We start from the raw sequence: 26,342 nt of genomic DNA on the forward strand, positions 1-26,342 counted from the left end.
GTCAGCAACCGGTGCTCCTCTCGGCCACTTTTTTGAGGCCTAAACAGCTCTGTATCGACCTCCATGTCCTTGTCAAGATACATCTCGACGAGTCAGGCAAAGGCCTCAATGACGCAGGTTTACAAGGCAAAGTCTCTCGTCTTCCTCGCGGCCAGCACGGCTCCGTGGCGTCAGCGGGCCTTGAGAGGACCCTGTAGGACCCTGTTGGCGCCGGGCGTCTTCTGAAGGTGTCCCAGGCCACGCGAATGCGAAAACTCAGATCCCTCGAAGCCACACCTTGTCGCTTTTGCTTCACAGAATTCAATTACAAAAGTGGCTGCCCTTGTCATGGTCGGTATCCAGCCTCCCCCCACGCGCCAGTTTCTGTTCTGCACGCCACACTGGTATCGCTGGAGCTTCTGCATCGGCTTCTGGAAGCACGGCACACCAACATCAAGACGCCCCTAGCAAAGGCTAACAATGCGCTGTGGGGATTGGAGAGGGGCCAGCGGTCCACTAAACAACTGGGAAGGGGGGAAGAGGTGACAGACAAACATGGTTGCCGATCAGGCGACGGGTCCCGGACGCTGCCAGAAGCGGAGCCCGTAACTTCGCAGTGAAGAAGGGTTCAAGGGCAAAAAAAAGGTACCCGCGCTTAGAAACTGCGCTGCTCCGGGCTCCAGCCTCGTGGAGCTTGTATGGAGCTTCGAAATGTGTCTGCCTAGAGATCAAATGGGGCTCTGGAGAAGGCTTGATGTAAGCCCTCTGGGGCACGGCGTGCTTTGGACTCCACGGCAGAGAAAGAAAGCAACACAAGGAAGCAGTGAGAATGGACGGATGGGGGACACGAGAAATGCGGTGTGCCGAACGTTTCGATGCTTCCGGCCAACAGGTACTTGGACTTGGTGTGCATGCCCAAGTTGCTTCCAAAACAGCGATTTCGGCCAAGCGTCTCCGTCTCTAGTCATTTGATTCGGCCAAGGTGGCAGCTCAGCGCATGAAGCTCTTTCAGGTTTCCCCATGAGTAGGATGATCACCCCTGAGCCATTGCGTCGTCACCCCACCACCTCATATTCACAGGAATGGACATGCTCGTAACTGCACCAGCATCAAACCAGCATCAACGTCGCACCTCGAGGTCACGAGATCGAAGTCGTAAGCAAGCACGGCCAGGAGACATATTCCCTGACCCTGCTTGCCTTCTACAAGCATGTAGGTACCTCCTACGGTACAATGCATGCCAGGTTCTCCGGATGCTTGGGGATGGCCAAATTGTCACGCTTCACGCCATGGAAATGGCCAATCTGCCGGTTGCCTTTAGTGCAGAGTGTGTCTCTACCGTTTTCCCGCAACGGGACTCAGGCAAGAGTGCTTCCTCATCAATAAGGTTGTTTGCCGCCTCCCTGGCGAGGGATGTCTTGCCAGACTCGCCAGGGTAGCTACCCCCTTGTTAGCGTTTCTCTGGGGTCTCCCAGGAGCGCGGAACGGATGCACACACCCTTGGCCTGCCCCCTTTTTCTAAATGCTGAGAATGTTACCGTATGTGTACTCGGAGTACTCGTATATCGGGTGCAAGTACACCCAGACGCAAACAGTGTGATAGAGTGCTGTCCTGCTGTCTCAGCTCAGCGTTGATTCGGGGTCGAGAAACAGACAGTCTACGCACGCTTGGCTCTCGTACATCGGGACCGGACCGTCTTACTCGGCCCTCGTGCTGAATTCGGCATGAATATTCCTTGCACCGGCACAGCAAAGAAACTATCCGACAGGAGTCGCTTCGTGGCAACCCTCTCCAACAACTGGTCAAAGCTCCTACGCAGTCGACACCCCCGGATTTCACGAACCGATGCGGAAAAAAACCAAGCTGTCCGCATGACCACTGCGAGATTGAACCTGGGTAAGGTTCCGGGGGCCGGAGGCACGACACCGCGGCCGGCAACGCGGGCTCCCCACGTTTCCCAATGGTTGGCGACTGAACCGAACATGGGAGCCGGCTGGTGGCTGGCCATAGCCCCTGAGCCACTACCCAACGCTGCCTTCAGCTTTGGGTGAAATTCGTCCTCCTGACCTTGCTAAAGAGACATTCATTTCCGGCTTTCGGCAAAAGTCTTTCTTCATGTTTCCCCCAAAGAATTTTTGTCCAGCATTCAGCTAAGAGTTAGTCTAGCAGGGACAATAATGAGGCTCAGACCACCAACACAGATGCTAGCAGCAAGCAGATTGCAAGGTTGGGTGCGAATGACAGGAAAAATTTTATTTAGCTGCCTAGACCCTCTTCTCCTCAGCAACACCAAGATGGTGTGGCCATGGCTGCACGGCCGGCAGTCGAGGCGCGATCTATTGAATGGGCACCTCTGCAGACAGCATGTATCCACATGAGCACACCACCACTCAGGGGAGCTCCCACGACGGCGTTGCATTGTCGGTTTTCATTTTTCTTGTTTCCTCAGATACGGGGCTTTTGGGCGAGTAACGGCCTTCCCCCACATCGGGCGATATGTAATGCAGTTGCATCGCGGCCGCTCTGCTACCCCACGCTTCCGAAGAGCTCAAGCTTCAGAACGATACGAAGCAAAATTAGCTTCTTGGGGGAGTTGGGGGAAGCAGCCCTTTCGCTATCTGCTTCGGAGAGCGAGAAGCACCACTCAAGCGGAAACGGTGGCGTGGCCCCCTTACACCACCTTTCTGTGCCGGTCAGTCCATCATCAGGTTGTCTAGACTAACGCCTCGACAATTCTCGACCACTTGCTTTGGGTCTGCAGCGCGTCGGCGTGGCATGACCAGTCACCTTTTGAGCCCGTTGAATGATATCGCTTCATGGCGCGTATAATCCTGGATTTAGGTTTTCCGGCATTGAAACCTATCGAGACCCAATCACTTTCGCGCTTGGCTTCACCCTCCAACCCTCGTCGCGATGCGGGAGGGCGAGAAAAGCTTCATGCAGATCGTGCGGCCCCGTTCGGAGCGCATCCTCCGAGTTGGCTAGAGAAAAACTCAAATGGCGCGCGTCTTGACAGGTCAGGTCTTGGAAGCTCTCTTCTTCACATGCTTAAGCGCCCAAGAGAGCTGTTTGCTGTGCCTTGGATTGGTGCGGCATGTTATCGCCTGGTCAGGTCCTGGTGCATTGGGCCACCTTGCCTGATGTATGCAGATGTAATGCAGTAGCATCATGTACTCCGTGCTCGTGCATTGTTGGGCTATCAAGGTAATCAGTCCACTCGTTTGCGTGCCGCTTCTGGTTTCCCAATAGCTTCATCCCAACGGCACTTGATCCTGCTACACGGAGTGTGAATTCCTCTGGCAAAGAGCTGCGGCATTCACATAATTGGATGAGCTTCAAAGTAGTTTGCTTGTACTGCTTTTATTATTGATTCCTTCAAAAAATGTGGCTTGAAAAAAGGAGCTCGCTATAAACCAATCCTCCAAGACCATACGGAAGCAAGCACAGCCAACTCTAACTAACCCCTCTCTCTCCAAAACAAAAAAATATTGAATTTTCTTCACCCTCTTCCATCCTTCATTACCTAAAACGCCGGGGTATGAAAACCACACGGGCTAAACCTCGTATCATATCGTACCGTTTACAAGTCGAATCATCACCAACCTCATTAAAACAAAAAGTAAGAAAAGAACACCTAACGCTGCCACGTAGTCTTTGCTCGCGCTCATAGCTCTGCTCGTCTTGATGATGCCTAAAACGCATAATCATACCATCTGGGCTATTCATCCTGATGATGCTTGGCTTTCGGGTTCCGTCAGAGTAGCTAGAACGTAGATCAATTGATCAGTTAATCGCGGTCATCCGGCACAGGGATAATCAGCTCCAACAATGATGCAATATATGGACTCTGTAACAAACTCATTAGCTACAACACCTTCATAAAAGGGGGGGCATAAGCAACCTACCATGGCAAGATTCTCCGCCAAGATACCATGCAACTGAGTCAAATGAGGCCGGAAGAGCTTCTCATTCCATCCCCCCTTCTCAAAAGTCCTAGACTGTTCTTTAAGAAGCTCCTCCTCGGCCTCCGTCTTGACCACGTTACGAGCAATGTTGCGGAGCACCAACACGGCACTGAGCGGAATGCCGCCAGCCTGTGGAGGCGCCTCGGGCATCCGCTCATCACGAAACGTCGGGGTCTCTTCCAGCACGATACTCATCGTCTTCGCCGGAATGACCCACGGGTGTCGCGGGCGCCTGTTAAACGAACCGGGGCTCGGGATCATGGTTGAAATGTGCGTCGAGATGTGCTGCGCGAGAGTCTGCAGGTGCATCTTTGTCGGCTTCTCGTACTTTGTGCACTCAGCCCACGTGCATTGATACTCCTTCTCGATATTGGAGAATTGTCCATTTTCGCCCCTTTGTTCATTCAGATGTGCCGTGAGGATATGATTCCACATTTCTTCTTGCTTAAGATAAAAGTGGCCGCACTTCTCGTTCTTCTTTTCGGGGTTCATGGCCCATAAGCAGCGGCCATATTCAGTGCCATCGAAGGCAAGGGGCCGTGGTCGAGCGCGAATACCATGGATGATGAATTTTTGCTGGGGGTCACCTGGTTCCCGGAGCACCTGGGCGTTAGAATCCTTATAAACAGACGTACTGCTTCTAATGAAATCTGCCGGGGTGATCATGGGTTGGTTGATAGCCTTCAGCGGGGTGGCAAATGCCGACTGGTACGCCTGCCATGCGGCAAGCTGGGTAATAAAGGATCGGTTGTCTTCCTCAAAAAAGCACTTGACCCATTGGTGAACCCGATCCGGTTCTTCTAGCTTCAGCATTTCCTGGAGCAAGTCATTGGGCATTGGCGCAATTTCGTCCTTTGCTGGTAACCTCTGCTCTGGGATAACTGTATACTCTCTGGTATATTTGCGAGCCCCGTGTGCTAATAGACGGACAAGCTGCTGGACCAAATTGTCGGGGACGATAGATCGTACCAAGTTGTCGAGATTGGGCACAACAGCTGTGTACTGGTATAGAAAGTCGAGGCAGGCATCAATGAGCTCGTCGTCGTTTAGCAGAAGCCAGTTCACGATCCGCTGAAGCGTTGTGCTTGGCACTTCGCCCAATTTGTTTGTCGCCTCCAGATTCACAGAAATGCGACCAAGGGCGCGAAGTGCTGTCAGGATGGTTCCTCTGTCTTCTGATGACAACTGGGCCAAGAGTGTCTTGTACAAGGGGTCGTCGGATTCCAGAGCCATGAAAGGTGTCAGCTGCTCTGCAATGTCAAGAGCAAGATGCTTGACCTCGGTAAGCGAGTCTCTTGCCGGTAGATGTAAAAGGATGCATATCAGGTCCTTTACGGGGTAGAAATCGGACATGTTTTGCGCATTTTCAGGCAGCGTCACCATGTTTCGAATAGTGAGAATGGCCTCGGTTGTCAATACCATTTCATCGGCAAACTTTTCGGTTTGGATGACATCTGGTATGTCTCGCTCGACCAAGTTTGAGATTCGTTCTAGGATGTCTTGTGTGCCGTAATTGCCATCTAGGCAGCCAATGTCGTTTGACTCGGCAAAAGAATCCCAGGAAACCGTCCAATTGACATGGTAGAAGAGGTTGCCAATCTGCAGCGCCTTCTCCACAAGGCCTTCCGCCAATCCCGGGAAAGAGTCGAATTTGTACTTATCACCTCGTTCAAACGATATCTTCACCAGGTGATTGAGCGCAAAAGCCTGCTCCGCGGGGACACAAGAACGGAGAGCATTTAAGCATCGGGTATAAATGTTGGGGCCATCAAAACCAGCTTCAAATCAAAACGCGTTAGCACAACATCTCTCAGAGGAAAACATGGCTTGTTTGAAACTTACTGCCGGGTTGCATGGGCTGTCTGTTGGCAGGATCGAGCGCAAATCGATGCGGTAGCTTGGCTTTAAAAAACTCGCTCGGCGTGTTGCTCGGGGTTGCCACGGGACGCAGCTGAAGCGGCTTCATCGGCTTCGGTTGGTAGGATGTAACCAAATGTGATGTGTTTTCGGAGTTTGGAGGGTGGTGTAAGATCGAAGGCCCCCGTGAGTTGTTATGGATTGCCATTAGTGGCATCGGATGGGCAGATTGATGATGAGGAGCGTTTTGATGTACATGGTTTACCGCTGGCGAAGCCGAGTTACCTGCCTGCTGGTTGGAGGCCTGTCTTGTAGATCGGGCCGGGCCTGTATCGGGCTGGAAGATGACCCGTTGAGGAGGAGCCTCGCGAAGACCGCGGGAAGCTCGAGCACTTGCAGCAGGGTCTGGTGCTGGTCGTTCTTGGGTTGGAGTGCCGTCATCGCCAGACGCAGCGCTGTCCGTAGCTCCGACATTGCTTTCCCGCTTGCCGCGAAAGTTTTCTCTCGTGCGTGTCAACAGACTTGCGCCTTTGGCTGTGACGTCTTCCAAAATGTCTTTGGGCGGCGGCTCCTTGCCATGGACTGTGCTTATTTCGTATGCGGCGAGGTTCTTGTAGAACTTTTCCTTGAGAGCAAAGGCCGTCGATGCCTCGTTATTTGAATGAAGGCCAAGCTCAGCTGCCATGCGCCGCCACGCCAATTTCTCCTCCGAAACTTTATCATATCCACCACTGGCGACAATGTGGTTGAAGACCTTGTACAGGTCCAGGTGGATCATGCCAACCTTGGGTTCTGGATCCAGCGTCGTGCCTCGCTTTGCATGGTAGTCTCTCAGCTTGGTCATGAAGTCTTCATACTCGGGCGTCCTCTCGATGGCGTGCAACGGCACCTCCTGAGGGGAAGAAGTCATCTTGACAGATGGTAGTCAAAGCCCTCTTAAGATGTTCTGAGTCTATAAAAACCGATGCCGAAGCTGTGTGTCGAATTGAGTGATGCCGGCCCAGGGCTGCTGGCCAAGCGATGTAGCAGCTTTGCCTTGCGCGTTTGTCAATGTCGGCGGGCTTGGGTCGGATATGCGCCGTTATCGTGTCTGCTGAGTCAAAGGCGGTGCCTCGGTCGAATCTCGGATCCGTCTCTCCAGATCCTCCAGATTGTCTTTCGCAGCTCTGGCGACAGCACGAGAGAAATCGTCGTCGGCAAGTGTCGCCTCGCGTGCTTGAATAACGAACAAGGCTCCGACTATCGTGGTTTGGCGCGGCGCGACGAAAATCGACTGGCGCACGGGCAATCTTATCTGCACGTGAGATGCGCCCACCGCCGTGGCCAATCGGAGTTTTGCCATGGTAGCTCCCTTCCCGCGGTGCCTGCATCTTAGATCAAGCAACTAACGGCCTTGCTGCATCACCAAGTGTGAGCATTTGCTTTTTTTTTCCACGTTAAACTAATGACTGATGACTGATGATTGTTTCTTTTCTTTCTTCTTTCTGTTATGTTTTTGTCTTCTTCTTCTTTTAAAGCAGCCCTTCAAAGACCCAATCTCTCATAATAAAGAGCATCTCCAGCTATGCCCCTCGCACCAACTCCGCTGTCTGGCTGCCCTCTGCGGCGATTAGAGATCCACGATGGATCCACTTCCACTGTTTACGATGCTGCCCAGCTAGAGAGCTGCTTGACTGCTACCCTGGAAGCACGAAGGACCATAGCCGGAGACGCAAATGACATGATGTTTCAATCGCATTTAGGACTGCAACGTGTGGTGTGTTTTTACTTGATCTCTAACTTCTTACCTACTGGTTTGTCGCGAATCTAACGGCAACAATAGCTATCCATCCAGCTCACCGAACTAATCATATCATCCAACAACATCCTAGAGACTATCACCATCGACAGGCCCTCTCACCGGATGTGCATTCGAATTCATCAAAAAAAGCAAACTGTTTTATTTACCTTTAAAGAAACCCGAGACCTTAATGTCGTCATATACGCCCTAAAGAAATTCGGGTTCCAGGTCAAAGACGGCATATCTGGCCCGCCTCACGCTGCTCCTACAAGTCTAGCTCGTTGTCAATCATATCCAACACCTTTGCACAGCGATTTTGCACCGCGATTGAGCTCCATCACTCCATTAGATAGACATGAAAGCTCGCCAACACAATCGCAATTTTCCTTCCTTTCAATGCTGAACTCGGATATGCCGCTTACTCAACTGCAACCAGCAGATTCACAATATCAACCTCTTCAATCTCCGCCACAAGACCTATCGCAGCAGTCAGTTTACCAGATGATGCCAGGAAACACTTACGCTCCCTATCAAAATACTTACCAATCGTATCTCGGCCACCACAGAAATATGTATCAACCACGAGTGAGCTCTCCGCTTCGAAACACCATCGACATTAATAATCAAGATACATCTCCCATGTCTTCACTACCGAGTAGTCAATCTAGCGACTTTTCGAATGCTAAAGATACAGGTTCTTTGCTGAGTAATCGATCTGAATCCGATCCGAACACATCGTCGCAACCCTGGAGGCAGCCGATATGTATGGGCATAAATGACTACGACTCAGCATGCTCTCAAGAGACCCCGCAAGCAAGCCAGGACACTGTTGCTTCCACAGCTTCCACAGCTTCTACAGCGGAGGACTGTCAAACTACTAATGAAGCCGATGTCTCGTACACGTTGCAATCTACACAAGATTTTCGCGCATTGATGCCTCGAACTCGCAATTTGCCTTTTGTCAGGGACAGAAAAAGCACGACGCCCAATTCACAGTCCGCGCAGAAACGAGCAAACAGGGAGCAGGGCCGATGTAAGAGCGATTCGAATATACTAAGAGAGGAAGTTTTGCCTTCCGATTCAGAAATGGATAGACCAAGTCAATCACAAACCAATGTGCATCCGACACCAGCTCACCCAACAGATACTCAAACTGAGATACCAGCAATACGTCACTCCTCTTGTGAAATAGTGGAATTGCCCTCTATGTTCGTGGCTGATAACGGATCACTGGAGAGGCTGAATAAAATAACATCGAAGCTCTTGGATCAGTGCACTGCAGATATTGGTCGAGGTTGTGACGGCGCCGCGTGCGCCCGATTTTACTTGGAGCAGATTGATGCGGCACGGAGAGATTTTTGGTTGAGTGAATTGAAGCAAGCCAGTTACATGTAATCACACAAACGAAGCATTGAATAAATGTTGACTGATGGCTACAGGTGTCATATGAGAGTGCGCAATGCTGCTGAAATTTGGACTGACAGAGCCCCTTTTCGCTTTGTCTACTTGGGTGACGAATTTGCCTCCATGTCGTGTAATCCATTTCTGAACAAATTGTGCATTCAAACGAGGACACAGTCACACCATGTCCTTCGTCTTTGTTCAATTTTCATGACAGCTCATTCGTTAAGCACTGCTTTCTACATATGTACCTTGTTCACACATATTGACTCATGACCGGCTCCGATTTCTATATAACAGCCTCTCGCCCACGGCTTCCAAGGAGCTTAACCGTGCTGCAGTCGCTTCTTCATTCAAAACTTTCGAGTCCACATACAAACAAACTAAAATCATCACTCACCTTCCTATAAGAGCAGTAATGCCTCTATCAATTGCCCCGGTCGACTCTCTAGTCGCACTCAGAGATGGAGTTCCCTACTACCTCAGGAACTTCGACCTATCTAAAGCGCTGTTCTTCAGGATGGACAGCTCCCCTAGTTGGGGCGAATTCGACTTCCATACTGAAGTAGCTTGTTTCGCAGACTGCTTTTTTGCGTGGAAGAAGCAAATCCTGAAGACAGAGCGAGTGAGGTGGCCCAGGGCTCGTCATGGGTCGTCTTATCTCTCTGAGACAGAAATGGATCAGGTATTATGGATCCTTGTTAACGAGTTGGAGGAGCACCGAAACGGCGGTCGAGGCCTTGAGGATGAGCGTTGCGTCGTTCTTGAAGAGTATGGGGAGACTCACGACAGATTGGCATGGTGCGTGAAGAAGTTGCCGGATATGATATGGGTCAATATCTAGGCGAAGGCCAACATCAAGACGGAGGTCGGCATCAAGACCGAGTTTGACCGTAGTATGGAGTTTGGGATCCAGGCAGAGGCCAAGGTGAAGACGGAGAGTGAAACATGACGGCTGGGATCAAACCAGCAGAAGACCTTCAGACTCTTTGTCCAGTGTGGCTCTGGGTATAGTTAGACTATCCTTCACCTTTGGGATTAGTAGAGAAATAGGACTTTTTCTTCGCTTCTAGTCCACTCACTTGAAACGAGCTAATTAAAAGAAACAATAGCACATGGTTTGTAGCAATGGTCGGTGATGTGAAGCCCAATGTCTCCTCTTTGTCTAATGTCTGTCTGTTCATCTTGAGAAGTCTGTGCAAGACGACCCGAGCGTCACTCTAAGCTACTTTATTCAATCATAGTTCATGACATGTTCGCTTGACCCTCTGGAATCCGTTTCATGATGTATGAAGTATCTCTTTGTTGTCTTTCCGGATCTTATGATAGACTTATTTGGCCTGCAATTGCTAAGTCTCCTGGCCATCTATAAAAGCCATGAAGTTTCATCAGAATTTTCCTGAATACTCTCTTCATTCGCAACTCTAAGAATACAGAAACATAAGAAATACTCATCGACCACCAGCGCCACATTAATTCATCACAAAGTACCTACCCAAAATGTCAGTTTTCGATCCTTCTGACCTCCTTGATCTTTTCGGGGAACCAGTGAACGATCGGAGAGTTCAAGTATATGAGGACATCTTCGATGACTATTTTGAGAGCGAGTTATGGGACGCCGAAATTTTTCGAATCTTCATGTTATCTGATAAAGACGCCTCAGAAGTCCATTTCTTGGAACAGGCCACTTGCACAGACGGCACCTTCATCTGGGTCTTTACTGAGCCCAAGTTGTACCTTCCAACATCGTCTGACGGCCGCATCAATCTCACTGGTACCTGTATTTATACGCCTAATGCTGAAGAAATATTCGATCGCATAAAAGAACATTATGAGAAGTCCGAGAGTTATACCGAGCTTAAAGGTGCCCCTGAAGACATTAGGGCTTGGCATAAGGAGGGAAGATGGGGGAGAATGATAAGGAGGGAAGATTCCGGAGAATGGATGTAATTGCGAGCCGTGGCAACTCTGTGAGATATGTCAAGGGCTGGAAGCAGAGGTTTGGATAAAATCATTGCTCAATTATTAGGAATAGGAAATACTCGCCCCTGTTGTTCCCGCTACACATGAATCCAGCTCGATACTCAAGTCGCTGCGACATATTAATACAATTCTTATACTTCAAGGGTAATATACGCGATTGTACCATAGTAGTTGCTCAACGATTCCCTAGAAATATATGTAATTCTCTGCGTTGGAAGACTGAAGATTGGCATTCCATCCACATTACACCTACCAGCTCACCTGATGCTTTGTTGGTTGATGAAAGATTAATTTGGGACGAGGAGAGCCTACCAACCGGTACTTGAGAGCATTGGCCAACTCTTAGGCGCCTGTACAGTCTGCATTGCAGCCTTTGTTGTCCCAATCTAGAAGTTGTCTTCTGATGAATATCGCTGGCCTTGCTTCATCGTGTATATAATCCGATAACTGCATCGACAGCTCCTGACGGCTCGTTCTCATTCAATGAACTTCATACGCATCCTTAAAAAAAGCACATTTGTGATATTATTGCAAAGTCCAAATGACACCATCACTCTCTTCCTTGTATCCAGAAGCAGAAGTTGTCAAGCTTTTGGCTCTTCGTGGCCATAACATACCCAATGCAACCTTTCTCCGGTTTATAATGTACGTCAAAACGGATGGCTCAATCATTAGTATCGTCGAAATTGCTTGCCGTCAGCATGACCAGTTTATATGGTGTTACGATCGACCAAAAGCAGATTTTCCAACTTCTGACGAAGACCGCGATGATTTATCTGGATTGCATATTCCAGTCAAGCTCGATGAAGTTCTAGCATCTAAATTTGAACCGCTCTTCTTATTTCTTCACGAGCTACAGATGTATGAGTTTGACGGGCGTGGAGAACACGGCGTTCTGATCACTGCTTTGGAGAGCAAATTCCTGAACGGGAAGGCATGGTATCAAGAGGATGAAAGATATCGGGAGGATGAAAGATATATGGAGGATGAAATATATATGGAGGATGAAATATATATGGAGGATGAAAGGTATCGGGAGGATGAAAGGCGATCGCTGATGGTATCTCTGTGGGACGCGCTTGAATGGATTGCTCAGCACCTCGGATTAGGGGCATGTATGGGTCATGGATAATGAATATGCGTTGCGTATTTGACTTTGCCTTGCAGATACAGTTAAACGAGTAATCATGTCTTGATACTACGAAACTCATGTTCAATTTTCGATGTTTAAGATATGGGCCAAGTGCAACGTTTGTTCAAGATGCAAATCCGAGATCATTCGTTGAATTGCTCCCGCAACTGCTTGAACTACACAGACCCTTGAGAGCAAAATTCCCGAAGAGAAGAAAGAACAGTCCGTTATCTCAGCCTAAAAGTTGCTGCCCAGTATATGAACATGGTTGGTGCTGGTTTCCTATTTAATCTGGCACTTTCCTCATCAGAAACATTATATATCCTGCCCGCGATCACAACAAACAAATCCGCGCTACGTCTAACTCACTCTTACAACATCATCATACAGCAGTCAATCAGCAACAATGCTCCCCTTGCATCCTTCCGCCAAAGTCGACAGCCTTTTGGCTTTTGACCTCTCACCAGAGCACAGAGAATACTATGAAGTGACCAATTCGAATTCGACCTTCTTCAGGTATATTCAGGAGGACAAGGACAGCCCTGACATCAAAATCTTGGAAATTGCCGGCTCCGAGCGCTATCACTTCCTTGTCTTTAGTTTCAGCCGACCGAAGACGGATTTCAATATTTCGCCAGATGGCCGCGTTGCTCTGTCTGGAGAATTCGTTGCAGGAAATGCCAAGTTTAACTGCACTCGTGATCACATATCTGAGCTAGTCCACATGCACAGGGCACGCTCAGATGAGCAGGTTTATCAAGGAGGATCTCTTGTCAGTTGTCTGGAAGATACCCCGCAGATGAAGGCGTGGAATGTCTTCATGCATCAACGATTCAACTACCTTATTGGAAGACGAGTGAATCTCACAGAGGACGCCGATTCACTCTAGCCTTCGTGGACGGACCCTTGGACCCAGTGAGGTTTATGTTGTGGTTATGGAGGTTCTGCGGATGATTGGTTCCGAGGATTAAGAGATAGTCGTGACATTGGTTATCAATAAATTCTATTTACACACAAATGTGCTCTGCTAACGCAATGATACAAGTGACGCTGTCGAAATAATGCATATTATCTACCAGGTGAGGCGCTAACCAGACTTACACCAAAGCAATCATTGTCTTATTCTGGGATCTTTTTTTTGGTATACAACACTTATATGAAAGAGGCTTTTGTTTATTTGTCACGTTACCAGCCTGTATCACAGTTACTACGATTCAGAAGTTGTTCACTGCTCTAAAAGTAAAATAAAAGCTTTATCACTTCATTCTGTTCACTCATCTGGCCGCACAATCGTAGCACATGCGTCTCTCTCCCTCGCTCTCTTCAAAAACGATGTAGTACACAGTTTTTCTTTGTCCAGGGTGCTTGTACCTGTTCACTCGATACAATATTGCTGCTAAAAGGCGGACTTGGGATGACAAGAACCCCCTAATCGCCACTCTCGTGAACATTGATCAGTTCTTTGGCGTTCGTACACTGTTCGAGACATCCATTTTCTCAACCTGGTGGCCTTTGGCGTTTATAATGCGTTCAAAATTGTTCTCAGATTCACAAACATGCAGTTACTTGCTGCTAATCTATTTAAACTTCATCTACGCTGTGGGTTGTTAGTATAATGAAGCTCATCATCAACTACGCTAAACACAATCTACACATACGAGAACAATTCGAGCATTCATAGACGCATACAAGATGACCGATTTGAACGATTCTTATAACTTTGGCGCCTCCAGCGGTCTCATGATTGAGGATCTCCTAGTTGCACTTCAAGAAAACGATGTCGTAGGCGACCAGGGAACCGGAGTTCTCTACAGAGGCAACAACTACAAGAAAAAGATGGTCCATGTCTTCGAGGTATTCGACACTCCACACAAACAGATTCTCTGGGTCTGGTTTCGTCACGTGGATAAGTTCCAAGAGAAAGAATTGAGGACCATTAACGAGATAACGAAAGACGAGGTATCTATGGCGTTGCTTGTGAGATGGGAAGTGAGATGGAAGAAGATTGCATTCGCGGGATTGGAACCCAAAAGCACGCCTAAAGGTGAAGTTTTGGAACCAAATTTCGGGACAAAGGAGGAATTCCAGGCCAAATTGAACGAGATACCGGAGCTGGGGGCCGTTGAAGTCTTGGACACAAAGCAGGATATTGAGACTGGCATCCATTTGGCTATCGTGTCTATCACAAAATAAAAACGTCAGGCACATCAGACAGGTAGACACATTGGCCAGTGATTGGAACATGTGGAATTACCATTCCAGTTAGCATAATTTTGATGTTGCGGATGTTATAGGCTATCATGGAGAGAAATATATTGTTGTTGCTTATTTGTGTGAAAGAAAGCTCTGTTTTCTCCTCATTCTACACACTCACCAGGTCACGCGGTTATAGCACGTGTTTTTGTTCCTTTTAGGAGTCTTTGTATAGTAAAATAAGAAATCTCTGCCCAAGGGACTTGCACCTGCTCACGATGTATGTTTGGTTACTGCAAAGCCGACTTGGGATGAAAAGAGTCACCCAACTGCTAGATCATAAACACTAGCCAGCTCTTAGGCGCCCGCAAGTCCTCCAAGTAGTCCTTGTTTCCACCAATACGACAATTTTTGTCTGTAGTGATGTCTTCTGAGATGTTCACAGAAATTGGGCCGTCTATGGAGGACGCCTAGAGGGCTAGAGGTGGAGGAATGTGGAATGAGGCATGGGGTTAGAAAATTTGGCTAATGAGGCTGATATCAAGGCTACTTCGGATACATTACAAGATAGGTCCTTTCAGACGTCGGAAGAAGGTTTTCCTTTCTTAATAAAGGGAAGTATCAAGATTACGCGTCCTTAGGAGGCCAAGGCGGCGTAGATGAGAAGATAATAATGCGACACCGGGAAACCTAAGATCATTGGCCAAGTGTTAAGCGCCTGTACGCCTTTAATACATCCTTTGTTTTCATAAAGCAGATACTGCTGTTCAGTTTGCTTTGTTCAAAGACGCTTTGTTCAAAGACGCTTATTGATTCATTGGCATATAGTTACCTACTATTGATCTACCTATATAAACTTCAGTTACCCCCTAGAGTTCAAGCATAATGAAGCTCGTCATCGATTACTCTTAACACTATTTGCAAATATAATAAAGTCCACGTACTCGTGCAAACAAACAAAATGTTGTTGTCGACTAGATCGATGCATCAACCCAATACTTATAGCTTTGGCGAGTCCGATTCCCTCATGGTTACCAAATTTTTCGAGGGGGTGGGGATCGAAAATTACTCTACCAAGTACGAAATGGGAGCTGGGCCCTTCTACAGGGGCGACAATCTAGTGGATAGGCCGGGCATCAAGAAGAAACCGGGCATCAAGAAGAAGCAGGACGTCCATGTTATTGAAGTGTTCCACAATCTAAAGAAACAGATTCTCTGGATCTGGTCCCTTGACGTGGATAAGTTCTCACCCGAGGATTTCGATAAATTGAAAGAGGTAAACGAAACCGTGGAATCTCAACGACTCTACCGGAAATGGGAGGCCACATGGGTCGAGATTGCAAACGCTCAAAAGGGAGAAGTTGGAGCTGCGATAAGTAAGATAACAAACATGGGGCTTAGGGCCGAAGAGATAACCACAAAAGAGAATGAAGAGATAGGTGTCAAGTTGCGTGTGGTATATCTTGAGGATATCACAGATCCTAGGCTTCTAAGGCACGTTTATTCCAACTAGGTACCAGTAGCCTTTGAACGTGGAGGATGTTGTAAGCAATTGCGGAGAGAAATACATTGTTGTTGCTAATATGAGCGCTCTGTCAAGTGTCAACCAGCTTACTTTTTTTCTTCTCATACACGTACAAAATGTCAAATACCATCATACAGAGACCCAAAATATCTTTCAAAGGTGACGAAGTGAATGGAGCAAACAAGGAACCGGAAAGTTCATCCAAGGGGACAGTCATTGTGGCTAGTTCCAGAGTGTTGCCGTTCAAGTCACGATGGCAGACACAGGACACACGGAGTGTAATTGAATGAAAGTAAGATGTATCAATCACACACACACCCTCCCCCCTTAGGCCGCGGCTGAACCAGTGTATACGAGTTGATGATGCGGCATAGGTAAACTCAAGATTCTATTCCAAGTCTTTTGTGGCGGCACAGCGTTCAAGATATCCTTTGTTTTCCTGATCCGCAGATAGATGTTCACCCCCATACGCTCAATGAAGTCTCAAGACATTCATCCCTATGTGCTCAATAAGGTCTCAAGATGTTCATCCTCATGTAGTCAATGAAGTCTTAAGACGTTCATCTTCTCATGGAGGAGTAATTGTTCTCTGATTATCTATATAAACCGCATCTTCTCTGCTAAGTAAACTCAATAATTCTCTTCCGTCAATCCCAATCAACACCATCGACACACACAGCAAAGACTCAAACACTCAAACACACCAAGAATTACGACAGCCAACCAGCGCAAAATGAGTCTCAAGATCGGTGACCATGGCCAGACCTCTTTTCTCCTCTACGGAGCGATATCCGGCATTGCTCCCGATAAGCATCAAGAATCCAAGACCAAACAGAAGTTCCGACAAATCTACGAGGCGCTCAACGGTAGGTTCTGCGTCCTCGAAATCGCCTATTACGATGAAACCGAAATGGTCATCTGGAAGTGGTCCCATAATGACCGCTCACAATTAAATACGAATACCAGCGACATGTTCGGTCGCTTGAATGGATTTGCCCCCAAATACGTTGATGCTCTCAAGCAATGGAATGAGATATGGACGATGATTGCATCGCTCGAGCAAGAGGACTGGACTACTGAGCTGGACAAGCTCCGACTTCCTATCAATGTCGAGACCGTTGCGAAAAACGCACCGGTGACATCTGAGGGCGTTTTGGCGGCTTTGGGCGAGGTCAAGATGACCATGGCACGTCTCAAATGGTATGATCAAGCGGCCACGCCGAATCGAGGAGCCCAATGGGAGACCTGGCGCCGGGCAGGTTAGTTCCCTTGAGAAGTTCGATTCCAACTATTGAGAATCACGGATGCATGTGAGATCCTCCTCATGTTGCAAGCCGCAACTGCCCCGTAGTCCGTTTGCTATAGAGGACTATATCTTCTGTTGTTTTCTTTCCTATGTCTTCTGTTGTTTTCTTTCTTCTTCCTTTTGCTCTTTTCTGAATAGCTTCCCTTGATGATAGAAATAGACTGCTATTTCTCTATACTAACGAAGCAGGATGTGGATGTAGTGGGGATTAGCTAGAGAGAAATATACCATTGTTGCCATTATGAGTGCTGCATCAAGTGTAAGCTGGCTTGCTTTTTAAATGTGTCAACAGTAAATCTCTATGGAAAGGGGACAATTTCTTACAGCGCGTAAAGCATATGAACAAGTAAATGATTGGCCACCGTTGCCATTCAAGATCCTTTGTTCTGCTAATCCGCGAATCGTTTTCTATCTATGTCTAATTATAAAACGCAGACGATCACAGACGTTCAAGGACGTTCAAAAACTTGTTTGCCCATAGATAGACACCTGTTCTCTGAATATCTATATAAACCGCCTCTGCTCTGCCAAATAAACCCAGCATCTTTCTTTCACCACCGATACCCGGGGCTATCAACCACAAGCAAAAACAAATCGTTTATTCTCATACACACAACCATGGCCGACTCCCTCATTCTCGGCTCGTCTCCCGTATTTGGCCGGATCGACTCCTTCATCTTCGACGACTGGGCCAGCCAGATTGACTGGGGCAAAAAGATGGAAAAGCCAGGCTCAGGCAACCGTCCAAAGACCGAATTTGTCCCCGACTTGCTCATGGCAGGTTATTTCCCAGCCCCAGACAACAAAATAGTTGTCTACGAAGTGGCCTACACTGAGCAGTATCAAACCATTTGGAGTTTCCTCTGCAAAAATACCGATATCACCGATGCACAGGCTAAGGCACTCAGCGAAGTACAAAAAACTCCCGAAACTACGGAACTCAAAAGGAGATGGGAGGGAACTTGGGAGGGCATCTCAACTAAGGACTTTCTTGAAGTATGGGATGAATGTTTTAGGCCTTTTAAAGGATATACAGTCTATCCCGACGAGCTAGTAGAGATGCCAGTTACCGAGTTGCCTAATGGGGTTGTAATGAAGGTGATGCATATCATTTTTTAATAAATGGCATGGCGTGGGTAGCCTTATTTGAGAATTCCGATTCAAGTTACTTGGCACTTGTAGGAGTCTTTGTTCTCCCGATCTGCAAATTGCTTTTCCTCTCCATTCAATTTAAGAAGTTGAAAGAAGTTCAAAAGCGTTTAAAAAATGTTAAAGAATATTCATTGAGTCATAAAAAGACAGTTCATCTCTAGTTTTCCCAATATATACCTACCTTATATATTAGGTACCTATCAAAATGTATAAGTACAGTGACATGTCCAGCCTTGTTCTCCATTTACTGTCGCGTACGTGCTAATACTCTAGAACAGCTCAAGATGCTCAAGATACGACCGAGAAAATGCAAGAACTTGGTCTTATCGACAACCCACATAAAGATAAATAATGTTGAAAATGTAAGTAATTTAATCGCATTGTAAACAGTAGCTTGCTTGCCATGTGTCTGCTTTGTCAATGTCGTTGTAATTATTATTTTTGGTGCCACTCGCACTCAAGCCACGGCAGAAAAAATGCAAGGACTTGCTATTATCGACAACCCACACAAAGGCAAACAATGTCGGAAATGCAAACAGTTTGATCATATTGCAAAAAATTGCCCCAACAAACGGGTTTGCCGCAGTAGTTTTTTCCTTGCGTCTAACCAACATCCGTAGACAAACCACACTTCCGTGTCATCAAGCAAATCCACTCTAAATGTACCATCACCTACAACTACAATGGGGACGGAGGTATGGCAAGGAGGTTAAAGGAGCAAAATAATTTTTTGCCGATGATTACAGCCGTAAGACATGCAAACCACTAATTGGTTGGGCAATATCCTCTTGTAGAGTTGTCAACTTTGTAAATAGCATTCTTTCTCAGAAAATCTTTCTCTTAACCCCTACGCCTGTCGATCACCATAAAACTCTTCCCCCCTGCTAAGCAACACCCAAAAGCACGGCTATCCATCAGAAAAGGACAAAAGAGAAGAAAAAAAAACTTCTTCATAAATCCCAAAGGAACAGCGCGAAGAAAAAGATGGAAAGAATACGATCAATTCAACCCAAGGAGATATAACGTGTTAAAACAAGTTGGTATCCTTCCAATTGGAGCCCTTTTTCCAAGAAAATAAAAAAAAAGTATAACGGAGAAGAAAAGAAGAACAAGAAAAAGCAGCAGTCTTTGTGGTATCACAGGTATCGGGTCCAACTCATCACTCCTTCATCTTAACGTAGTTACTGGGGAAAATACCGTGCCTTGTTCCGATTTGGCCGGTCCTGGTATCATAGCGTTAGAATTGTGCGTTATACACAGTCAGAAACATGTGAAAACTTACCACCAGTCGTTATCGCTATCTGTCTTCTTTAATATCGTAATGACGTCTCCCTTCTTGAAGCCTAGATCACCGGGCTGATCTGCGTCAAAGTTGAACAGTGCCACGGCCTCGTTCGACTTCAATGTAGCCTGCTTGGCTCCGAAAACAGGCTTGGGCGCAGTGGGACGGCCAGGTCCAACCTTTTTCTCGGGAGGCCTGTCTTGGAACCTGTAATCGTCATCGAATCCCCTGCTCGCAAAAGTGTTTGAGCGCGACGGCGCATTGTAATTCGGCCTATCATAAACATCGTCCTGCCAGGTGTTTGATCTCGAGCGGGGGTTCTGCTGGCCTTCACCATACGCCTGTCCCTGTCGGCCCTCCCACACGACATCGTCATGGTTGTCGTCGTATACGGGCATGTCGTTGTACATGGTGTCGTCGGAAGAGCCGAGCCTCATGCCACTAAAAACTCTCGAATTGAGAATGTTCATGAGGGGCGCGGCCTGCGGCGGAGGCGGTACAGTCCCGGTAAGCAGCTGCTGCGCTGTGTAGCGCGTGCCATACAGCTTCTCGTTGGCATCACGACGCTCAATGATGGCCGAGCCCTCGAGCGAGACACCGGCGAACAGACCCTTGGTCTTGGAGTAGCTGAAAATGCCCGACACGCTCTTGAGCGAAGCTGCGCCGGCGGCCTCGGCATTGCGACCGACAGGGCCCGCAGCCAATGACACGTTGCCTCCCAGCGTGATGGAGCCGGCCTGCGCAAAAGTCTTGACGGCCGAGGTGTCGTTAAGGATGAAGACAAAGTCCGTCAGCTCGAAGCCGATTTGTCCGCCAAATCCGCCGCCAAGGGTTCCAATAGCGCTGGGAGCGCTCCAGGTTCCATCAGGGAGTCGAGCGACCACGAGCCCACTGCCGAAGCGACCAGATCCGAGGAATCCGGCCTTGAAGACGGTGATGATGGCGAGGCCCTTTGCGTTGGACAGGATCGAGGGCGGGATCACCTTTTCGGGGCCAAAGGCCTGCCGCGGATTGATGAACGACGAGAGGATCTTTCCGCATTTCTTACATTCGGCTATTATAAGAGAGAAGAAGAACAGAGTCAGCTTCCAAGCTCGGCCAGAATTTCCATCTTCATCTTGTTGACCAGGAACGTGGCGACAAAGGCGAGCCGCCACAAGCCAGACAACAAGATATTAATGACGTAGAGTCGGCGCGCGAATTAACTTACATGCCATGGAGGCCGGGAGAGGATTGTTGATGCCCATCTTGACCGAGTGTGCCTGCGCGAGGCCGTTCTCCCAGAGGCTGCAGTTGAAGGTGGAAGTCGGAGAATAAAAGAGAGGAAATAAAAAAAAAATTACAAGCACAACCGCACAGAGGCAAAGTTCGGATCCTAATGAAAGGTGTGCGTCAGCAAGGTCGCTCCATTAAGTCACCATGGACATATAGCTGCTCGCAGGCAGCCAGGCGGGGTGGAGGGGGGCGCAAGTCGGAGGTACCTGTTGGGGTGCGTCGATTCGGCACGAGGCGGAGGTATGGGGTACTGGAGGATCCGATAGCGCTTGCAGGCAGTTGCGGCGCCTGATTGATGCCGTATGGGCGCTAGGAGACCCTGAAGGATTGGATTGAGCCTGTTACAGCGAGCCAGGTGCTGTGTCTGGAGCTGTTTAACGCTGTCGTCAACTCAGCCACAAGGTGAGTGAGCGAGAACCTCAAAATACAGAACAAGAGAGGGGAAACAAAGGAAGAGAAAGAGGAGCACAAACAAGCAAACAACCCATCTGCTGGACGCTCTTCCTATTATACGTAACCAACCGGACCATTACGAATCCCTTCCAACCACAAAAATCACACAACCCCCGAATCGGTAAGCATTAAAGCATCCATCGAACTTGCACAGCGCATCTCAGGCCGGAACCCCGGGGCCCACACCTTGAATGTTGCCCCGACCGCGCGGCGCGTGGCGGTGCGAGAGAACATCCATTAACCATTGACCTGTGCAGACAAAATCCTGGAAATCCCACTAAGGCCAAAGTGCGCTGAAACGCAGGACCATCACAGGGGGGGCCGCCACTGAAACCAGCGCTAGTCCCCAGCCTTTGGTCCATCCATCCCGTCCGCCTCCATTCAACCATCAATCACCTTCACCAAATCTGAGCCTCGGTGCCATCGTCATCCATTTTCCAACTGACCTTATTTCGTCTCCCCGACTCACTACAATCCTTTCCGTTTTCGCGCCCGCGCCTACAAGCAGCCAATAGCGGCTTCGACAGACTCCAAGAAATCACACGCCGTTGGACAGCTTCCCTTTGGCGGGCGCATTCAGCCTCACCTCCCGGTTTTCCCCAACGAGGCTATCTGCCCTTTCGTACCGACGAGACATTCATTCGCGATATCACAGCGCTCTAAGCAGACGAAGCGAATTCATCAGAGAGCAGACGCTCACACCCTCGTCGAACCTCCGAACCTCCTCCTCCACACAACCGCCCACCATGTCCGAGGCATACGAGCGCGAGCGCCAGAACAACGCTCGTCTGGAAGAGCTCTCCTCCAAAGTCACCGCCCTGCGCGGCGTCACAGTCGACATCTACGATAACGCCCGCGCCCAAGATGTCATCGACAACACCGTACGTGCAAAAGAAGCCCTCACTCAAAATCCTCGAACCAAAGCTAACATGATTTCTCTCCTCCAGACCGACACATTCACATCCATGGCCTCCCAGGTCAAAGGCTCCGCAAGCAGATTAACGCGAATGGCCGCTTCAGGAAACAACGTTGCGATAATAAAGCTCTCAGCCATCATCATCGGGGCGTTCTTAATACTCTACTACGGCATCAAGTGGATCTTTTGAGGATGGGGGGCATGGCATAGAACGAATTCAGGGTCCAGGCTGTGGAAAGGGGTGTTTTTTTTTCCTCTTGGTAATTGTCGTTTAGGATATACAAAGTGCAGTCGGACTTCAAAGACAATACCCTTGGCGTGCTACGGGGAGTTTTTATGAGCATTGGCTTCTTTTCTTTTTTTCTGTGTTAAAAACAATAAATACATTTTGGGGTCAGACATTATCAATTATATCATACTTCAAGACGTAAACAGGTCAGATAGATTCATAACCACAGGCACGAGGAATGCCATGACCACGCAGCTCTATGCCTCCTTTTTTGCAATCTACAAGACTCCTAACATGCATAACAAACGCCCAGTAACATGCCCGCCCTACCCAATTGTGCAGCCCGGATAATTAAACCGTCTCCTTCCCCTCCTGGTCCTGCACACAGCTCGTCATTATAAAATATATAGAGAGAAGCAATATTACTGCCAAACGTTTGAAAACAAATCCTCGTCGCCCCCGAAGCCTCCCTTGGCCGCTGTGCCAGAGGTGGTTGGTCCAGTGCTGCTCGTCCAGCCGCCAAATTCTTCATCAGCAGCAACTTTGGGGGCCGGGTTGAAGCCACCGTTGGATCCGGGAACAATTGGCGTATTAGCAAAAGAAGCTCCCTCCCATCCAAGGCTGGTCGAAGCCGGCTTTGGCAGCGAAGGGCTCTTCTGGGCCACCGGAGCGGCCGTCGTTGCGCTGCTCCACTCATTTCCACCCCAGACATCAGCTCCCGACAAGTTGGCCCCACCAATCACGGCTGCGGCCGAGCTTGGTGCAGCCGCAGGCGCAGGCACGGGAGCAGCGGGTTTGTTCTGGGGAGACGAGAGGTTGAAGACGGAGCTGGACACCGGGACGCTCGGTTGGGCAATTGGCGGAGACACCGGCTGGGTGGCGGGCGCGGAGAAGTCGAAGAGATCATCCATGGCAGATGACGCCTTGGGGGCGGCCGGGGCAGCGGCCACAGGCGATGAGAAGGCTCCGAATCCACCAAATCCAGAGCTGGAGTTGGAGGGCTTGGATTGGTGAGATTGCGCAGGCTTCGAGTCGAAGAAGCTGCCTCCGCTCAGGCCGCCAAATGCATTGCTGTTGTTTGATTGGGACGCTCCCGCTCTCGTACCAAAGCTCGCAAAGGGATCGACTGGTGCTGGCTTGGCGGCTGCCAGGTTCAAGTTGCCAAATGCATCGTTGAAGCCGCCCATTGAGCCCTGGGGTGAGTGGTGGCTCATGGTTGGGGAGACGGGGCCTCCAAATCCTTGCTGCTGCTGATACTGCTGCTGCGGGGGTTGCGGTTTAGGGACAGAGGCATATAGTGACAAGATGGACTGTTTCAGGTCAGGTCTTGACTGGCCTCCAGAGCTGCTGACCCCTGGTGTGCTCGCGGGTCGGGGCGGTGCGCTAGCTTCACCCAAGAAATCGAGTCCGAGCAATGAGTCCTTGGTACCAGTCGTCTTAGGAGGGGCGGGTTCGGCCTTGGGAGTGACTCTGCCAACAGGAGGTCCGCTAGTCGCCCGCACTGGCACAGGGTCATCGCCACCGATGAGATCTCCTACGGCAGGAGCCGGGATAGGAGCTCTTCGCGGTGCCTGGGATTGTCCAATCGAGGCCTTCCTGATGGACTCGTTCCTCTCAACGACCTGCTTCTCCTTGACCAGGCTTAGGGGAACGTCGTCATCGGCTGCGGCATCGAGGGTAGAGGGGTCTGGGATCGGTCCGTCCATTGTCCATCGCTTCAGCTCGTACTTGGTGCGGATAAAGTTCTCGATCTTGGATTCGGAGGGCGTGTGGCCGGGCGCCAGCTTGGCTTCCCAGTATTTGTTGGCGCGCGCGTTGCCCCAGTTCAGCACGCTCTGGAGCTGCTCATCCGTCCATGAATCGAGATCGACCGACTTGACTCTGCTGATGTGGGTGCCCATGCCACGGTGAATACCGGAGCATCGAATGCAGACAAAGACGCCCAGGTTCCAGCTGGCCCATCGGGGGTCTAGCGAACGACACTGTCGTTAGTTTTTCACACGGGATTGATTGAAAGTGAAAGATCAGTTAATGGCAAGTTGACGTACGCTTGTTCCGCTTGCAATCAGCGCAGACTTTGTTGGGTTCGAGCTTCAGGAGACTCTTGATGGTCGCCTGGTTCTGCGCCGCCCGCTCGGCGCCGGGATTTGGGGCTCGTCTCGACATGGCGGATCAGATTTCGCAAAAGGATAATCGAATAGTGTATGGTCGGGATTGCTAAATAGGCGGCTGCCTTGTACTTATGCTGTGCAGAGGAGAGAGAAATGCGGCAGCCTAGAGCAAAGTGTCGTGTGTGGCCTCTTCGGATATTTCCAAGTTGCAGGTTGACCGCACCCCACGAAAGCCGCCTCCTGTATCAGACATCAATAGCGCTACAGGCCCCATGTCGGCAGCACTTCGGAAAGCCGTGGCATTGGGTGCAGCCTACCCTGTAGCCTGAAGATGGTAATTGGGCGAATTTCACAATGTTGCCGTCACTTTCTGCTTATTATGATGAGTTTTGCTAGAGAGGAATCATGAAGTCATATAGTTGGAATAATTAATTCACATGATGCGGGTTAGGCGACTGAATGAGTTTGGTGTGCTGCAACGTCATGGGCCCAAATAGTGTCTCAAGAGTAGCAATGGAATATTTGAGCTGAAACAACTCTCACACAACTCCATCACTGGGTACCTGCTCCGTACTTAAATGGGAATATGCCTAACTGGTAGAGTTTGAGCTGGCACTGTATTCCACAACAGGTATCAATGAGGATTCCAATTAATTGGGTCAGGTAGCCTTGCAAGCCTTCCAGACGCCAAATGCGAAGCCTTAGCGCTGATTTTCCCAGTGCTCAATATGGCATAATACAGTGTGTGGGGGCCCTTGGGGCCTCAATTTGGATGATGCAATGGAATCAATTGCGGCTATACACAGATTTGTCAAAAACCTCGTTGCGGCTGTAACACATCTTCCAAATCCAATTAACCAATCAAACACTGACGACATCTCTCATCAATACATATAAAGGCAATCAAGTTGTCGCTTCTCCCCGTTTATATCAATACCATCAACAACATCGCCTTCATGCGCTTTGTGCCTGCATTCTCACGATTCATCTTCTCCCTGTCTACTTTCGCCCGTGTTAAATCCCCGCATCAAATCCGACGACACGCACTGCAACCTATTCGCCTGCAATCTATGTCTAGCATTCCATTCTTGAGCGCTCTCTTTGGTTCATCATCTAAGCCCTCATCCAACATGACTTATCCCGATCAGCGAACCGAGGACGAATGGCGCGCCATTCTCAACCCAAGTGCGTTTTTATCCAGCTTTGCGATTTACAACTTGTTCATGTCACTAACACATCTCGCAGCACAATTCCGAATTCTCAGAGAAAAGGGCACTGAAGCCCCCGGCACTGGAGAGTTTGACAAGCACTACCCTAAGGAGGGCGTCTACACCTGCGCTGCGTGCGATGCGCCGCTCTACAAGGCCACTCACAAGTTCAACTCGGGCTGTGGCTGGCCAGCCTATTTCGACAGCGTGCCTGGCGCAGTGACCCGACACGAGGACCGAAGCTTTGGTTCCATCAGGACGGAAATCGTCTGCTCCAACTGCGGCGGTCACTTGGGCCATGTTTTCAAGGGAGAGGGATTCTCGACGCCGACGGATGAGCGCCATTGCGTAAACAGCATCAGCTTGAAGTTCTCACCGGAGGACAAGGTGGTTGAGAAGAGCAAGGAGGATACCCAGGCATAATGGCGGAGTGATGTGATGGGGTAGGCTGGCGTTGTATATATAATGGGCGTTTGGAGATGTTATGGGCGGTGTAAGGCAAAGTTAATAGTAACCCTTGTGGAATTGAAATATGAAAATCACTTAAACTAAAGCAACTGCACATGTGGGCAAAAACATGCATGCATCAACATT

The 26,342-nt window shown here is 49.1% G+C and overlaps 13 protein-coding genes across 13 annotated transcripts; 10 read left to right on the top strand and 3 right to left on the bottom strand.

Annotated features, from left to right (window-relative positions):
* Nucleotides 1-605: 605 nt before the first annotated feature.
* Nucleotides 606-1,418, top strand: V8C40DRAFT_254568 (uncharacterized protein; the record flags this gene model as incomplete). Its single annotated transcript, XM_083217847.1, has 1 exon — nucleotides 606-1,418. The coding sequence occupies exon 1, from the start codon at nucleotides 1,062-1,064 to the stop codon at nucleotides 1,416-1,418; it is 357 nt and encodes a 118-aa protein (XP_083069155.1). The 5' UTR covers nucleotides 606-1,061.
* Nucleotides 1,419-3,323: 1,905 nt separating this feature from the next.
* On the bottom strand, nucleotides 3,324-7,042 carry V8C40DRAFT_254574 (ARID/BRIGHT DNA-binding domain-containing protein). Its single transcript, XM_083217848.1, has 3 exons — nucleotides 5,788-7,042; nucleotides 3,886-5,723; nucleotides 3,324-3,827 (listed from the first exon to the last, which is right to left on the bottom strand). The coding sequence occupies exons 1-3, from the start codon at nucleotides 6,710-6,712 to the stop codon at nucleotides 3,768-3,770; spliced, it is 2,823 nt and encodes a 940-aa protein (XP_083069156.1). The 5' UTR covers nucleotides 6,713-7,042; the 3' UTR covers nucleotides 3,324-3,767.
* Nucleotides 7,043-7,205: 163 nt separating this feature from the next.
* Nucleotides 7,206-9,014, top strand: V8C40DRAFT_254576 (uncharacterized protein). Its single transcript, XM_083217849.1, has 2 exons — nucleotides 7,206-7,558; nucleotides 7,625-9,014. Exons 1-2 carry the CDS (start codon nucleotides 7,367-7,369, stop codon nucleotides 8,975-8,977), a joined length of 1,545 nt encoding a protein of 514 aa, XP_083069157.1. The 5' UTR covers nucleotides 7,206-7,366; the 3' UTR covers nucleotides 8,978-9,014.
* Nucleotides 9,015-9,189: 175 nt separating this feature from the next.
* On the top strand, nucleotides 9,190-9,942 carry V8C40DRAFT_282110 (uncharacterized protein). The gene has a single exon (XM_083221731.1). It carries the CDS (start codon nucleotides 9,402-9,404, stop codon nucleotides 9,825-9,827), a length of 426 nt encoding a protein of 141 aa, XP_083069158.1. The 5' UTR covers nucleotides 9,190-9,401; the 3' UTR covers nucleotides 9,828-9,942.
* Nucleotides 9,943-12,504: 2,562 nt separating this feature from the next.
* V8C40DRAFT_282112 (uncharacterized protein) lies at nucleotides 12,505-12,987 on the top strand (the record flags this gene model as incomplete). Its single annotated transcript, XM_083221732.1, has 1 exon — nucleotides 12,505-12,987. One exon carries the CDS (start codon nucleotides 12,505-12,507, stop codon nucleotides 12,985-12,987), a length of 483 nt encoding a protein of 160 aa, XP_083069159.1.
* An 803-nt stretch (nucleotides 12,988-13,790) lies between these two features.
* V8C40DRAFT_269517 (uncharacterized protein) lies at nucleotides 13,791-14,291 on the top strand (the record flags this gene model as incomplete). The annotated part of the gene is made up of 1 exon (XM_083220092.1): nucleotides 13,791-14,291. One exon carries the CDS (start codon nucleotides 13,791-13,793, stop codon nucleotides 14,289-14,291), a length of 501 nt encoding a protein of 166 aa, XP_083069160.1.
* Nucleotides 14,292-15,252: 961 nt separating this feature from the next.
* V8C40DRAFT_269518 (uncharacterized protein) lies at nucleotides 15,253-15,804 on the top strand (the record flags this gene model as incomplete). The annotated part of the gene is made up of 1 exon (XM_083220093.1): nucleotides 15,253-15,804. The coding sequence occupies one exon, from the start codon at nucleotides 15,253-15,255 to the stop codon at nucleotides 15,802-15,804; it is 552 nt and encodes a 183-aa protein (XP_083069161.1).
* Nucleotides 15,805-16,549: 745 nt separating this feature from the next.
* Nucleotides 16,550-17,156, top strand: V8C40DRAFT_282113 (uncharacterized protein; the record flags this gene model as incomplete). The annotated part of the gene is made up of 1 exon (XM_083221733.1): nucleotides 16,550-17,156. One exon carries the CDS (start codon nucleotides 16,550-16,552, stop codon nucleotides 17,078-17,080), a length of 531 nt encoding a protein of 176 aa, XP_083069162.1. The 3' UTR covers nucleotides 17,081-17,156.
* Nucleotides 17,157-17,740: 584 nt separating this feature from the next.
* V8C40DRAFT_269520 (uncharacterized protein) lies at nucleotides 17,741-18,241 on the top strand (the record flags this gene model as incomplete). The annotated part of the gene is made up of 1 exon (XM_083220094.1): nucleotides 17,741-18,241. One exon carries the CDS (start codon nucleotides 17,741-17,743, stop codon nucleotides 18,239-18,241), a length of 501 nt encoding a protein of 166 aa, XP_083069163.1.
* Nucleotides 18,242-18,839: 598 nt separating this feature from the next.
* V8C40DRAFT_254579 (SYLF and SH3 domain-containing protein) lies at nucleotides 18,840-21,107 on the bottom strand. Its single transcript, XM_083217850.1, has 4 exons — nucleotides 21,038-21,107; nucleotides 20,767-20,931; nucleotides 19,557-20,610; nucleotides 18,840-19,497 (listed from the first exon to the last, which is right to left on the bottom strand). The coding sequence occupies exons 2-4, from the start codon at nucleotides 20,801-20,803 to the stop codon at nucleotides 19,434-19,436; spliced, it is 1,155 nt and encodes a 384-aa protein (XP_083069164.1). The 5' UTR covers nucleotides 20,804-20,931; nucleotides 21,038-21,107; the 3' UTR covers nucleotides 18,840-19,433.
* A 745-nt stretch (nucleotides 21,108-21,852) lies between these two features.
* On the top strand, nucleotides 21,853-22,621 carry V8C40DRAFT_84520 (SNARE domain- containing protein). The gene is made up of 2 exons (XM_083223511.1): nucleotides 21,853-22,165; nucleotides 22,232-22,621. Exons 1-2 carry the CDS (start codon nucleotides 22,031-22,033, stop codon nucleotides 22,388-22,390), a joined length of 294 nt encoding a protein of 97 aa, XP_083069165.1. The 5' UTR covers nucleotides 21,853-22,030; the 3' UTR covers nucleotides 22,391-22,621.
* On the bottom strand, nucleotides 22,592-24,753 carry V8C40DRAFT_254582 (uncharacterized protein). Its single transcript, XM_083217851.1, has 2 exons — nucleotides 24,478-24,753; nucleotides 22,592-24,398 (listed from the first exon to the last, which is right to left on the bottom strand). Exons 1-2 carry the CDS (start codon nucleotides 24,593-24,595, stop codon nucleotides 22,852-22,854), a joined length of 1,665 nt encoding a protein of 554 aa, XP_083069166.1. The 5' UTR covers nucleotides 24,596-24,753; the 3' UTR covers nucleotides 22,592-22,851.
* A 513-nt stretch (nucleotides 24,754-25,266) lies between these two features.
* V8C40DRAFT_254583 (peptide-methionine (R)-S-oxide reductase) lies at nucleotides 25,267-26,296 on the top strand. Its single transcript, XM_083217852.1, has 2 exons — nucleotides 25,267-25,725; nucleotides 25,786-26,296. The coding sequence occupies exons 1-2, from the start codon at nucleotides 25,497-25,499 to the stop codon at nucleotides 26,169-26,171; spliced, it is 615 nt and encodes a 204-aa protein (XP_083069167.1). The 5' UTR covers nucleotides 25,267-25,496; the 3' UTR covers nucleotides 26,172-26,296.
* The last annotated feature ends 46 nt before the right edge of the window (nucleotides 26,297-26,342 follow it).

This window comes from Trichoderma camerunense (assembly GCF_050948025.1).
Source record: "Trichoderma camerunense strain CBS 138272 chromosome Unknown V8C40scaffold_19, whole genome shotgun sequence".
NCBI classification, from domain to species: Eukaryota; Fungi; Ascomycota; class Sordariomycetes; order Hypocreales; family Hypocreaceae; genus Trichoderma; species Trichoderma camerunense.

Excerpts from the sequence above, each read along its gene's own strand:
- V8C40DRAFT_254574 (XM_083217848.1), bottom strand. The coding sequence starts at position 6,712 with ATGACTTCTTCCCCTCAGGAGGTGCCGTTGCACGCCATCGAGAGGACG. Across the intron at positions 5,724-5,787 it reads ACAGCCCATGCAACCCGGCA|CTGGTTTTGATGGCCCCAAC; the intron begins GTAAGTTTCAAA and ends TTTGATTTGAAG. Across the intron at positions 3,828-3,885 it reads TGGCGGAGAATCTTGCCATG|AGTCCATATATTGCATCATT; the intron begins GTAGGTTGCTTA and ends AGTTTGTTACAG.
- V8C40DRAFT_254576 (XM_083217849.1), top strand. The coding sequence starts at position 7,367 with ATGCCCCTCGCACCAACTCCGCTGTCTGGCTGCCCTCTGCGGCGATTA. Across the intron at positions 7,559-7,624 it reads ATTTAGGACTGCAACGTGTG|CTATCCATCCAGCTCACCGA; the intron begins GTGTGTTTTTAC and ends CGGCAACAATAG.
- V8C40DRAFT_282110 (XM_083221731.1), top strand. The coding sequence starts at position 9,402 with ATGCCTCTATCAATTGCCCCGGTCGACTCTCTAGTCGCACTCAGAGAT.
- V8C40DRAFT_254579 (XM_083217850.1), bottom strand. The coding sequence starts at position 20,803 with ATGGGCATCAACAATCCTCTCCCGGCCTCCATGGCAT. Across the intron at positions 20,611-20,766 it reads TCTCCCGGCCTCCATGGCAT|CCGAATGTAAGAAATGCGGA; the intron begins GTAAGTTAATTC and ends CTCTTATAATAG. Across the intron at positions 19,498-19,556 it reads GATAGCGATAACGACTGGTG|GACCGGCCAAATCGGAACAA; the intron begins GTAAGTTTTCAC and ends CTATGATACCAG.
- V8C40DRAFT_84520 (XM_083223511.1), top strand. The coding sequence starts at position 22,031 with ATGTCCGAGGCATACGAGCGCGAGCGCCAGAACAACGCTCGTCTGGAA. Across the intron at positions 22,166-22,231 it reads AAGATGTCATCGACAACACC|ACCGACACATTCACATCCAT; the intron begins GTACGTGCAAAA and ends TCTCTCCTCCAG.
- V8C40DRAFT_254582 (XM_083217851.1), bottom strand. The coding sequence starts at position 24,595 with ATGTCGAGACGAGCCCCAAATCCCGGCGCCGAGCGGGCGGCGCAGAAC. Across the intron at positions 24,399-24,477 it reads TGATTGCAAGCGGAACAAGC|ACCCCCGATGGGCCAGCTGG; the intron begins GTACGTCAACTT and ends GTCGTTCGCTAG.
- V8C40DRAFT_254583 (XM_083217852.1), top strand. The coding sequence starts at position 25,497 with ATGCGCTTTGTGCCTGCATTCTCACGATTCATCTTCTCCCTGTCTACT. Across the intron at positions 25,726-25,785 it reads GCGCGCCATTCTCAACCCAA|CACAATTCCGAATTCTCAGA; the intron begins GTGCGTTTTTAT and ends CACATCTCGCAG.